The sequence below is a fragment of the Camelina sativa genome, chromosome 15, assembly GCF_030686135.1.
Source record: "Camelina sativa cultivar CO46 ecotype springtype chromosome 15, ASM3068613v1".
NCBI lineage: Eukaryota > Viridiplantae > Streptophyta > Magnoliopsida > Brassicales > Brassicaceae > Camelina > Camelina sativa.
In genome coordinates this window covers 11,309,984-11,322,917 of record NC_141894.1, presented here as the reverse complement: position 1 = coordinate 11,322,917, position 12,934 = coordinate 11,309,984, and the positions used below count along the sequence as shown (strand labels likewise).

General features: G+C 36.2%; 2 protein-coding genes across 2 annotated transcripts; both read right to left on the bottom strand.

Moving 5' to 3' along the window:
- Positions 1-3,996: 3,996 nt before the first annotated feature.
- LOC147926497 (uncharacterized) lies at positions 3,997-4,701 on the bottom strand. Its single transcript, XM_087487080.1, has one exon. It carries the CDS (start codon positions 4,699-4,701, stop codon positions 3,997-3,999), a length of 705 nt encoding a protein of 234 aa, XP_087343206.1.
- A 1,920-nt stretch (positions 4,702-6,621) lies between these two features.
- LOC104748381 (uncharacterized) lies at positions 6,622-8,064 on the bottom strand. The gene has a single exon (XM_010470033.1). The coding sequence runs from the start codon at positions 8,062-8,064 to the stop codon at positions 6,622-6,624; it is 1,443 nt and encodes a 480-aa protein (XP_010468335.1).
- Positions 8,065-12,934: the final 4,870 nt, after the last annotated feature.

Below are 12,934 nucleotides of genomic sequence, written 5' to 3'. Positions count from 1 at the left end.
CGAGTTAGACCGCCGCAATAGATGAGTGAAGAGAGAGATGAAAGAAGAGATAAAAGATGATGCTCATTAATTAGGTTTTTCAGAAGTGGCATTACCTGCCTTACATAGTACTGAGATTGGACCACAAACCGGTACCAAAATAGCTGAACCAAATTATAAACCGGAAATATATCCGTTACAACTTAAAGTAGGATAAGATAAGATACCAAGGAATATTCCTGTCACATCTTCTTCGCCGCCGCCATAGCTGGAATAGATTGTTAGGGTTCTTCTTGAGTTTTCTTCTCTGTATAATTCCTCTAGAGGAGAAGAGGACGAAGGTTTTGTCCCTTTTTCTCCAACACTTTCTATTTAAACCGTAAACTCTAAGCTGAAAGTGAACCGGAAATTAAATACGGTTAAGTCTGATTCGGTTTAATGAAATTGTTCGGTTGGGTGATTAAACCCAAGCGCAACCTCTTACTTACCAACGTCTTTAGAATTCAACCAAAAATATTTAACCAAACAAAATTATACATAAGTTTGTGTCAAAATGTAACAATTTCTTGGTAAAATTATTCCTTGGAAAAACTCAAATTATCAAAACAATCTAGCACTGTAGGTCAACAAAAGTTACATAACAAAATCAATCATGATCTAGACTCTAGAGTGTGTGTGATTCAAAAGCCCAAAAACACAAGGGTTGAAGCAAAAAGTGTACTCACTAGGATTTGTTCACTAGCAGAGCAGAGAGGATATGCTTGAGGAGATATCTTACTCTACTCCCATCTCTCCAGACAACGTTTCCTCTTCATCTTCCCCATCAAACTCTTGTTCTACACCTTACACCACAACGTTAACAAAAAACATATATATAGGATTCATATGCAACAAACTGTTGAGAGGATCTCTGTTACCTCATTAACAAATGAGCTTGGACAACCACTACAAGCTCCTTGCATCCTTAGCTCTGTATTTTATGTCTAAATTGGTGTAATACTTGACATACGGTGTCATATGTTTGGTGGTAGTGGTGTGTATCATCCCCATATCTTCATCAAACATTGTTGCATGGCCAATATTAATAATTAGTAAACTTTGGTACTCAGGTAGTTTCTTCTGTAACTTGGCTTGTACGTTAGCTTCTTTTTCAGCAAATTAATCCCAAAGATCTTTGGCAGAAAAACAAATTTGGAAGAGATGATTGCAATATCGGGAGCGCTTTCGTGTCTTTTGCCACACAATCTCTATATATTTCATAGTTAAGCTCATCTAATACGACGTCTTGTAGAGTCGCAGGATTCACCACCGCCATAGCCGGCTACTCTTAGGATCTCTTTAAAACTTTTTCTTAAGCCCTAAATTATACAATTTTAATAATCACTAGTTTCTGACTCCTGTGGCGTGCTAAATTAGTATGCTACATTTTAAATCTATACTATTAATTGGGAAGTACACTTAGAGATAAAAAAAATAAACAAAACAGAATTCATGTATTGCCCTTTCTATAAAAAGTTTTGGAGAACAAACAAAAAAACAAACAAGGGTGAATAGGACCTAAAAGTTAGAAAATTAAAGCGGCCAAAGATAGTGCTATTCGGATCGCATATAACCTGTTCGGATCTGGTTTCAAAGGACGCGGATCCTACATTAAAAAAAAAATCATTAAGGTGTCGACTGGTTCTCCCGCTACCTCCCGCAAACGCATGTTTGCGGGTGGTAGCGGTTGCTAGCGATTGGTGCCAATCACACAAACCGCTTCCAATCGCTCACAGCCGCTCCCAATCGCTTCCAGCCGCTGAATTCCAAAAGCTGCTATCCGCAAGCGTTTACGGTTGCGGGCGTTTGCGTTTGGAAATTTTTTTTTTTTGAAAAACTTGAAACAAATCAATGATAATGAAATATTTTTATATATATTTTATCTAACTATTTTATTCATTAAGTATGGGAAAAAATGAACTACGAATACGATTGAGAATATTAAAAAATAAATAATTAGAAGAAAATAAGATTTCAATTAACAATAACCCGGAAAACTTGATGTAAATTTAATGGCACATCACACATAAGTTCAAAAAAAATCTAAATAAATATAACATTTCATCAGAAATTTAAGAAAATAAGATTATTTGTGAAAAATATAAAAACAAATCACAAGTGACTCTTCTCAACTCTCGCTTGATCAATACTACCGATGCAAATAGTAGCCCACAGAAATTATTGAGTGTGTGAGATTTAAGAAAGAAGATCTACGATCTAAAACATATGTTTAGTCATTTATCAAATTACTTGATTAAAGTTTTGTTAAAAAGTCAAATGCATAAAGTAATAAGTATTTCATTATGAAATTTATTTATTTTTTAAATAATTATTTTAGTATTTTGAATTTTAATTATAAATCAAGTTTAATAAAGTTTTGATATTTTAAAACATTTATCTAATTATATATCACATTTATTTATGTTCCAACCGCTATTACACCAGCTGGTCAACCAGTCGTAAACCTCCCGCAAACGCACCAATTTTAAACCAGTCGTTCAAAACGCTTAATAACGCTTGCAACCACAATCGCTCGCTTCCGCAATCTCTCGCAGCCGCAACCGCAACCACAGCGTTTGAACCAGTCAAGCTCTTAAATAATTGAAGAGCATTGAGAAGTCCGTCGCAGAGAAGATATCTAACAATTGAAATAAATATTCAAAATTAATGAGGAAAGAAGAATATTATCAAACTGGCGAAATTTGAGGTACTTACCAAATCTCTCTTCCATATTTAATTTTTAATATATAAACTGAAATTTAGTTAAAATATTTCTAAAACAAATCGTCGAAATTGAAGGTACTTACCAAATTTTCATATAATATTTGACTCGGTAAATATATGCTAGGCATAATCTCAAATCCACTCATAACATTACTTTCAAAACTACTTTAGTTATATTTTCGAAATCATTGTAATTTGCATACATCCCTCTAGATTATCCCACAAACAATGTAGAAAAAATTGGATTTGTAAACAAAAGCAGATTCAAAAATAAATAACCATGTTCTTCTTCTCATGCTTATCTCCAAGGTTTTACTAAACTTTTATGCATATTCTTATGATTTTTTGGTTTCAAGGTCAACAGTTTATCATATATTTCAAGCCGTCAGGAACATATTCTTTGAAGAAAAATTCTATTTAGTTATTGATCCATTCATAGAATTATTTACTTAATTTTTTAAATTTTATTTTTAAACATTATTATCTGACATGTATTCTCTATTTCAAATATTATAGGTAACAAAGATTGTGAATGTGCCACGAAATCAAGAGATTTAACCATAGAGAATGTCTTTAAAAAATTATGAGCTGGTACTTTTCACTTCTTCTTATGTTATTTTGTTAATTAAAAGAGTATGTTTATATGTTCTTATCATGTTTCGTGCATGTCTTTAAAACTATTTTGTGTTGGCGACCTGATTTTGCAGTTTCTGAACTGGGATGCTGAAGAAAACTTTATGATGAGATCTTATGTTGCCAATTTTTAATTTGAGAGGTTTATAGAATCTAGATCCGGAGTTGTTCCTCATGGATCATAAATATCTTCTTCATTTTTAACAGTGTAAAATTGTATTTACAATTAAATTGTAACAAATAAAAAAATTATGAACAATATTTTTTTTTCTTTAATAAATCGAGTTAATATTTTGGATATTTTATTAATATTATTTTAAATCTCTTTTTTCGTAAAACCTCAAAATAAATCACTTAGTATTAATTATACATGTAACATTCAAGTCAATATCCTATATTCATAATGATCTAATTAATAATACATGTAATGTTTTGTATATTTTTTTCCATAAAGTAAAAGATAAACAACGTCGAATTAAGAAATAAGTTTATAATAAAATCATCAATACCATAAAAGGTGGAGCGAGTAACCATAAAAACTTATTTCATCATTAAATTTTATATATTTTGACATCGAATCTTTTTTTTTTTTTTTTTTTTTTTTGACAACAATAGATTAGCTCAAACGAGCCAATGCGTAGGGAACTTGTTTACATACAGAACACTTTGCGGAGAAGTGCGCGCATAGCGTGCAAGAAGATCCGCTTTTGAATTTGCATCTCTGGAAATATAAGATAAGGAAAAGGAAGAAAACTCCTCCCTGTCCGTCCTTATGTCATGTAGGTAAGTCGAGAAAGCCGGCCAGTCGTGCGGTGAAGACACCATCTTCACCAAGTCAGCGCAGTCCGAGTAGAAAGCCACATCACAGTAATCGTGTCCGATCATGCAGCGCATTGCCCAAATGAAAGCTTCCACTTCAGCGTGTAAGGGGGAAAGACTTTGCCGGAAATTAGTAGCACCCCTTCCTGGCCTTGGGTCATGGGGCTGGATACAGAACCACCCTGCTCCTGCGAACCGATCATTGGATTTCCAAGAACCATCCACAAAACATCGGTAACCTGTAAAGAACAAAGGTAGAGAGCCGTTGGGCCGCTGTGGGCGGGATTCGGCTACCGTAGGTTGGTCAGAGTTAACCCCATCTTCACCTCCCTCCTGAGCCTTATGCCAGGATACAGCCTCACCTTCAGCTATCCGGACCGTTTCCTCTGGGCGTTCTGTAATATTTTCGAAAACCTTTGCATTACGCGCCTTCCATAAATACCACAAAATCCACGGGAAAGCGGACACATGAGAGCCCGGGCTATTGGGGTCCAATAAATGATCCATATTTGCAAAAACTGACTCCACCGGAAAACACTGTGAACCGACCGGTACCTGGGATAATGCCCACACCTGACGTGCCGGGGGGCAAAGGAACAAGACATGATTTACTGTTTGACATCGAATCTGTGATATCAAAATTAATAAAAATGCAATTAACCAATTATATTAATAACAATAAATAAAATCTTTAATACTAACATTCCATATCTCTAATCGGTTTCATATATGAGTATATTCCAAATTGTAAACATATATACACCTAAAGATCACAATATGTCCACTGCAAATGCTCTAAGAAAGTGTCTAATTATATAATTAAAAAATATATATTACTATTGTAAGACAATTTTCTTTTGGAGAATGTGAGACATCATGAAGATATTTTAATGAAGTTTTTAGTGTTTTTAAGACACCTATATTATAATAATAATAATTTATGATTAAATTTATGTTAAAACACCTTAAAAACTATGCAATGGAGATGGTCTAAGTGGCTAAACTTTAGAATTCCAATTTTATTTTTAGTTTTTGATAAACCTTCTAAAATTAATAAGAATAAAAAAATCATATTTCTTTAATAGAAAACATGTTTTTCAATTTCTCTAGCATAGAAATGTTTAAAATATAAAAAAATCACATAAAAGTATGTTATAACAAAAATAAACAAAGAAATGTAATCCAATATAGATGAACCAAAATAACAAAAATTAAAAAATCAACTAATTTTGCAATATTCTAATATTTCATATGTATATATATACTATAATCTATAACTTATATTTATGTTTCCTATCAAAAATACTAAATTTATTATATACTTGGAATGTCCCATATTGTGAATGTAATCTCTTATGATATGGATATCTGGGAACGTGAATAGTACAAAATGGGAAGGACAGCATGGAACGGAACAAGATTATGGCCTCTCCTAAATATTTGTATTTGTCTTAAACGGGTTTTAATCATTTTTATCGATTTTATATCAAATTATAATAGTTTACGAGTTTCATAAAAATTTAACCAACTATTAATCCGGTTCAGTTTGATAGTGGTCCGATTGTTGGATCATTCTGAGTTATAAAATATTGGTGAAATCATGATTATGTAATTTTCTCAAACAATAATAAATTAGATTGAGACCAAACAAAAAATTAAACTAAATACTCATCTGATATGAGTTCGAATTTAGATATTATATTAAATATATTTATACAAATATTGTCTCACATGTATTCGTTATGCGACAAGAATTTGAGACCATGTATAAGACATAACAAATATTGTGTCCTTCACAAAATATTTATATTTTTTCTAAAACGGTCTTTAGTTGTTTTTGACAAGATTTAATCGTTGTGAACATGTCTATATTTGGTTTAATAGTTCATGTGTTTTATGGATATTTAACAACCATTAATGAGGTTAAGGTTTTATTTTGGTATGACCTATGGAAATTTAAATTATTGATGAAACCATCATTATTTCATTAATTCAAATAAAAAAATTATATTTACAAACATAATACCGCACGTACGTGTGGGTCTGAACCTAGTACACTACCTAATTGGGATGAGTTAACCCTTGTTTACTCTAAGGGGAATCCAATTTGGTTAAGTATGGTTATTTCTAAGTACGCTGCACCACATGCAAAAACTATACAAGTTTCTCTCCAATGCTGGTCAACAAGAATGGTTGATGGTTTTAACTTGTGATTATTAGAACTAAGCACGCCAAGATGATGATTTACCACAAAGACTTAACATAAGCAGTACTATATGTATGCTCATATCCGCAAAACAGTCACAGCATACAGTAAGTAATCCAAAAATGTTTCCTCAAAACTAAGATTGATGCCAGACAAACTGTAAAACTGAATAAAACCGAACCAAATCCCCATAATAGACTGACTGATGATTACTAGTAAGTCTAGCAATTAGATGTGAGATTACCTTCAACCACCTGCAAACGCAGAAAATAGCCTCTCTCTTCCCACAAGCATCGACCAAATAATCTCCTAGTTTTCTGTTCCATTATAGTGCATTTGTCAGTGGTCATTGCGACTATGTAGCCGGCGTCTGTCAGCTGAGAAACACTCAACACGTTTCTGTCGATATTGGGAACAAAAAGCACATCCTTGATAGTCTTCTTCAACCCTTCCTTGGTCATGATCCTGACATCTCCCATTCCTTCAGCAAAGACAGATTCCCCGGTGATGAATTCGATCTGAGCTCTGTGTCTTCTGTCTAAAGTGGTGAAATAGTTGATATGTGGAGTCATATGGTTAGTGGTAGTGTCGTATACCATCCACATATCCTTCTCAAAGGTCACAGGACCAACAACATTGTTGCTACAGTCTTTGAAAACATGCCCTTTACCTCCACATCGAATACACTCTCCTCTTTCATGCCTAGATCTCATCACCCTTGTAGTAGCACTCTCTTTTTTCCATTGTGATGCTGCTGAGCTGATAGTACCTTCTCCTTCCTTCATCCCTAACTTGGCTTCTTTAAGAAAACCCCTAAGATCACTAGGTGAATAGCAAACTTCTTTCACACGTGACGATGATCCAACCACAAATTCGTTCATAATCCCACTGATGTTCTTCTCTGGTACTGATTCAAACACATCAAGAAGCTCACGAGTATTGTTAAAAGTCAGATTCTTTACACTCACGACTTGCTCCATCACCAGAGCTGTACCATCATATGAATCTGACATGGATGTTATCCATCTGATAAAACCTTTATAATCGCGTGATGCTTGATACTCGTTTTCTTTCAAAACTTCATACAAGGTACATTTCACTGCAAATACTTCAGTAAAATCAAGAAGCGCACGAAATCTGTTAAAAGTAAGCTTCTTCACACCCAAGATGATGAGTTCATTCGTTGTAAGATCATATGAATCTGACAACGAGAGTACCATATTCGTAATAGCCAGATAATGATGATTCGATTCTAAACCAGCAGGATCCATGAACGATGATGATGAGGAGATGATGTTACGTTCTCCATCTTCTTCTTCAATTCTCCTAACTTGTTCGAGTTCCTCGTTAGCTTCTTGTAACAAATCCCAAAGATGTTTGGCTGAAGCTGTAGTGGTGGTTTCGAGTGTCTTTCTCAGCGAATCTGGGAGAGAAGATAGCAAAATCTGGAGCGCTTCTTTGTCTTCGGAAAGCTCTTCGGGTTGAATCGTCGCCGCCGCCAACTCTGTAATCTCCGATGGATCGGCCGGTGGGATTCCATTTTCAACGACAGCCCAAAGTTCTTTCTCTACTAGTATAGCTTTCATGGTTCGAGCCCACAGTTCATAGGTCAGATCATCGGAAACAACGTCTTGTTGACTAATCGGTGTCTTCGTTGCCGCCATTTCCGCCGGCGAATGTTTAGGTTTTCTTGACTTTCTTCTCTGTGTATTCCTCCTCATCTTGGAGAAGAGATGACGACGACCGCTCTTGCTCCTTTTTCTCCAACACTTCCAAAAAGTCCCAACGTGAACGAGATATTAGATACGGTTAACTCTGGTTTAGTTTAATTGGATTGATCGGTTTACAAAGATTTAATTAAGTCTGATCCAAATGAAGGAGACGAATTTATCCAAACACTTAAGAATTGCGCTATTCACAATGATACTGCAAGGATCTTGCAAGTGGGAGCAATTCATAAGTGTCATGAAGAACCTTTTTTTCATAAGCTACCACTACATACATACACAAAAACCTTTTTCCTAAACACCAGACTACTAAGCAAGATTGGTGCCTTATGACTTGCAAAAACCGTTAACCTGTAGTGGTAGCTTTAGTGGGATGCTAAAGATGTCCTGATGCGATTTTCGACAGAGCTAAGGAATCTGAGCAGTCACCAAGATTGATGTCTGAACAAACGGTTCCAGCTGAGCTTCAAGAAAAACAACAGCGACAAGACGAGCCATATGAAGTGTACATGTACATTGTAACTATCTGGAAGAACGGTTTCACTGTGGATGATAGTCCGTTACAAAGTTTGGATGACCCTGAAAATGCAGCCTTTCTTGAGGTAACGAATTCAATACATTTATGCCATTTTCAGTCTTTCTATGTACTTCTTCATTGACTTGGATAACATAAGGTTCGATGATGCCAGAGGACAAAAAGGTTGGAGTCCCCACGTCTACTCGATCCAGTTCGTGTTCAAGTCGAACTCATCAGGCAAGAAGAAGAAGACTTCAATGTAAATTAATCTCCTCCCCACTCTCTCTCTCTCTCTCTCTCTCTCTCTCTCTCTCTCTCTCTCTCTCTCTCTCTCTCTCTCTCTCTCTCTCTCTCTCTCTCTCTCTCTCTCTCTCTCTAATTAATGTTTTGATTGAAATGAGGTAGTAGAGTGAAATCTCTTGTTCTTGTATCATATATCAAACAGGAACAAGATACAGCTCTTGCAGGATCACAAGCTTTAGCCGGCTCGTTATCACCATCCGAGGCGTCTGGGTCTCCTCCTACACCACTACCTGACTTTGACCAAATGTAATTGAGAAAGCTGGCATTGTTGAGAAATTAATCGGTTTAATATTGGGTTAAAGTATAATTGGTATCTTGTAAATACACAATTTATAAATTAACCACAAATATATAAGCCAACTAAATAAAACACTCTTATATTTATTTGTAAATCACTCACAATACAAAGTTTATAACTTATAGTAAAAACACTCAAATCTCACACCACTCGTTATTTTTCCAAACCTCACACACTCTCTTATTTATATGTTGCTTAGTATTGCAACTTCTCTTTATTATATTGGATGCTATGGGATGATTTGCTCTCGCTTGATCTCTCTCTATTTATAGGAAGCTTGCAGCCCACTTTTGTTGACAAACATAACAACCACCACTTCTTATTTCAACAATAGAAGCACCGTCCTATTTAATTACCTTCTCTTTTTGACTTTCAGTAAATCTTTGTAGCACATGTGAAAGTGATGATGAATTACTTTTAACACTCCCCCTCATTATCAACTTTCCTTGTGCGTGTAGTCATTCCAAGTAACATTCGAAATCCGATAACCTTAGATGCAGATAAGCTTTTTGTAAAGATGTCTGCAACCTGATCTTGTGTCTTGATTGGTTTCATGACAATATCTCCTTGAAGTACCTTTTCTCGCAAGAAATGATAATGTACCTCCACATGTTTTGTTCGAGCATGAAAAACAGGATTTTCGGCTAAACGAACTGCTGACAGGTTGTCACAGTGTAATGGAACTCCATCTTCTATCGGTTGGTTTAAATCTTTCATGAGTTGAGTCAACCAAGCACATTCTTGTGTTGCCATTGCTCCTGCTCTATATTCTGCTTCTGTGGTTGAAAGAGAAACGGTAGGTTGTCTCTTACTGCACCATGATATAGCTCCAGAACCAAGGTTAAATACATATCCAGTAGTTGACCTCCGAGTGTCATGATCTCCAGCATAGTCAGCATCGCAATAACCATTGAGCTTACTTTGTACTCCTTTCTTGTAAAGGAGTCCCCAATCAATCGTGCCTTTGATATATCTCAAGATTCTTTTAACTGCTTCAAGGTGTGGTTTCTTCGGTTTCTGCATGAACCTGCTAACAACGCCTACAGCGAAAGTTATGTCGGGTCTAGAAAGAGTAAGATAGATAAGACTACCTACGATTTGTCGATACATTGTTGTATCATCCAAGTCTTTTCCATCATAGGCACACAACTTCAAATTTGGCTCCATTGGTGTAGTGATTGGTTTACACTCAGCTAACCCAAACTTCTGAATGAGATCTCTTGCATATTTCTGTTGACCAAGAAATATGCCGTCTTTTGTTCTTTCAACTTCCAATCCTAGGAAGTGATTTAATTCACCAAGTTCTTTCATTTGAAATCGAACAAACAAGTTTTCCCTTGTCCTTTGAATCTCGCCCGTGTCATCTCCGGTGATGATTATATCATCGACATATACAAGAATAATTGATAATTTTTCTCCTTGAATCTTCACGAACAGACTCGAATCTGATGGGGCAACATGATAACCACTTTGGACTAAAAACTCCGCAATCTTCCCGTACCATGCTCTAGGCGCCTGCTTTAAACCATACAAAGCCTTCTTTAATTTGCACACATACTCTGGTTTTTCGTGATTTACGAATCCTTGGGGTTGATCAATATAAATTTCACGATCAAGTTCTCCATTTAGAAAAGCGTTCTTCACATCCATCTACCATAAATTCCATGACTTACTTGCGGCTAGTGCTAGTAGCACACGAACTGTGGTTATCTTTGCCACTGGACTAAATGTCTCATCATAGTCTATACCATACTCTTGAGAAAATCCACGTACAACTAATCGGGCCTTGTATCGTTCGATTGTACCGTCTGGAAGAGTTTTCAGCTTGTAAACCCATTTGCAGGATATTGGTTTAACACCTTCCGGTTTAGGCACTAAATTCCAAGTTTGATTTTGTTTTAGTGCCAAAATTTCTTCTTCCATAGCTTTTCTCCATTCTGGATTCCTTGACGCTTCTTCGAATGTAGTTGGCTCTTTAACTTCAGCATACGCAGCATTTATGTACTTTGGATTTTTACGTCTTTCTCTTATAGACCTTCGTAGTTGAGGTTGTACTGGCTCCACTTGTTGTTCTTCTTGTTGAGTGGTCTCCACTTCATTTGGTGTTTCATGAACACCTGTTTTCCAAGGGCTTCTTGACTTGGATCCAACGTTCGATTGAGGTGACGGTAACTGTTCTTCTGTGTCTTCATTGCCAGGAGACGATTCTAGTTGTAACTTCGTTTGTAATTTTTCTTGCAACTCATGCGTATCTGGTAAAGCTACCTTGTTTGCCCACCACGAAGATGCCTCATCGAATACAACATTTCGTGAGACATATATCTTGTTTGTATTGGGATCACAACATCTCCAGCCTTTCTTTTGTTCGTCGTATCCCACAAAAATGCAGCGAATGGCCTTCTTGTCAAATTTACTGCGATCTTCATCGGCAATAAAAACATAGCACACACATCCAAATACTCGAAAGTAACTGACCGTTGGTTTCACATCATATAACTTCTGAAATGGTGAAACAAACTCCAATCTTGGTTGTGGCAGCCTATTGGTGATATAAACACCCGTCTTCATGCATTCTGCCCAAAATCTTGTATCAACGTTCTTAGCGTGCAGAAGACTTCGACAAATTTCTGCGAGGTGGCGATTCTTTCTTTCGGCTACTCCATTTTGTTGTGGAGTTTTTGCACAAGTGAGTTGTCTCCGAATATTAACCTCCTTAAGGTAGTTGTTAAACTCGTTTGAAGTGTATTCTCCTCCATTATCAGTGCGTAGGCACTTGATCGTTTTACCGAGCTCACGTTCTACTGTGGTCTTGAATTCTTTAAATTTTTCTAAAGCCTCATCTTTATGCTTTAGAAAATAAACCCATACGTATCTTGAAAAATCATCAATAAAGGTTATCAAATATTGATAACCACGTGTTGATGGTTGTTTGATTTTTCCCAGCAAATCTGAATGAACCAGCTCCAACGGCTCCTTAGCTTTAAAATTTGAATCCTTGTAAGGCAATTGATGTGCCTTACCATATTGGCATCCTGCGCACACAATCTCATGGTTCATCTCAAGTTGTGGGAGTCCCTTCAACATCGACTTCTGCATCATAATCTTTAATTTGCTGTAATTGACATGTCCGAGTCGTGCATGCCACAAGTCGCCAGTGTCACTTCTCCTCGTTTTTTCAACATAGGCTTCTTCTGCTGACATCACATAAATAGCCCTCATTTTTGGTCCTTCTATGAACGGTGTGCCAATAATTTTTAATTCTCGATACACCTTCACATCTTCTGGACCAAACAGTACGTAGTTGCCTGCACTTGTGAGTTGGGGTACGGATAACAGGTTCTTCTTCATTCCTGGGACATGGTAAACATTTCGAAGTTGAATTTCTTCATGTCCATTCTTTTGTGGTAGATTTGTCTCACCAACATGGGCTATTGGCAATTGTGTGTTATCAGCTGTTATAATAACACGATCTCCATTGTATTTTGTGATGTTCACTAATTTTGACACATCTCCTGTCATATGATTTGAACACCCAGAGTCAACGATCCAATCATTTTTGTAGTCGACTGAGTGATCGCATACAGCGGTGAGTGCAAATTCTTTTATTGAGTCTTCCTCTCTTCCATCATCAAGATCCACTTCCTCCGCAAAGAAAGAAGTTTCAAACTCCCAATCTTCTTCTCCATGTC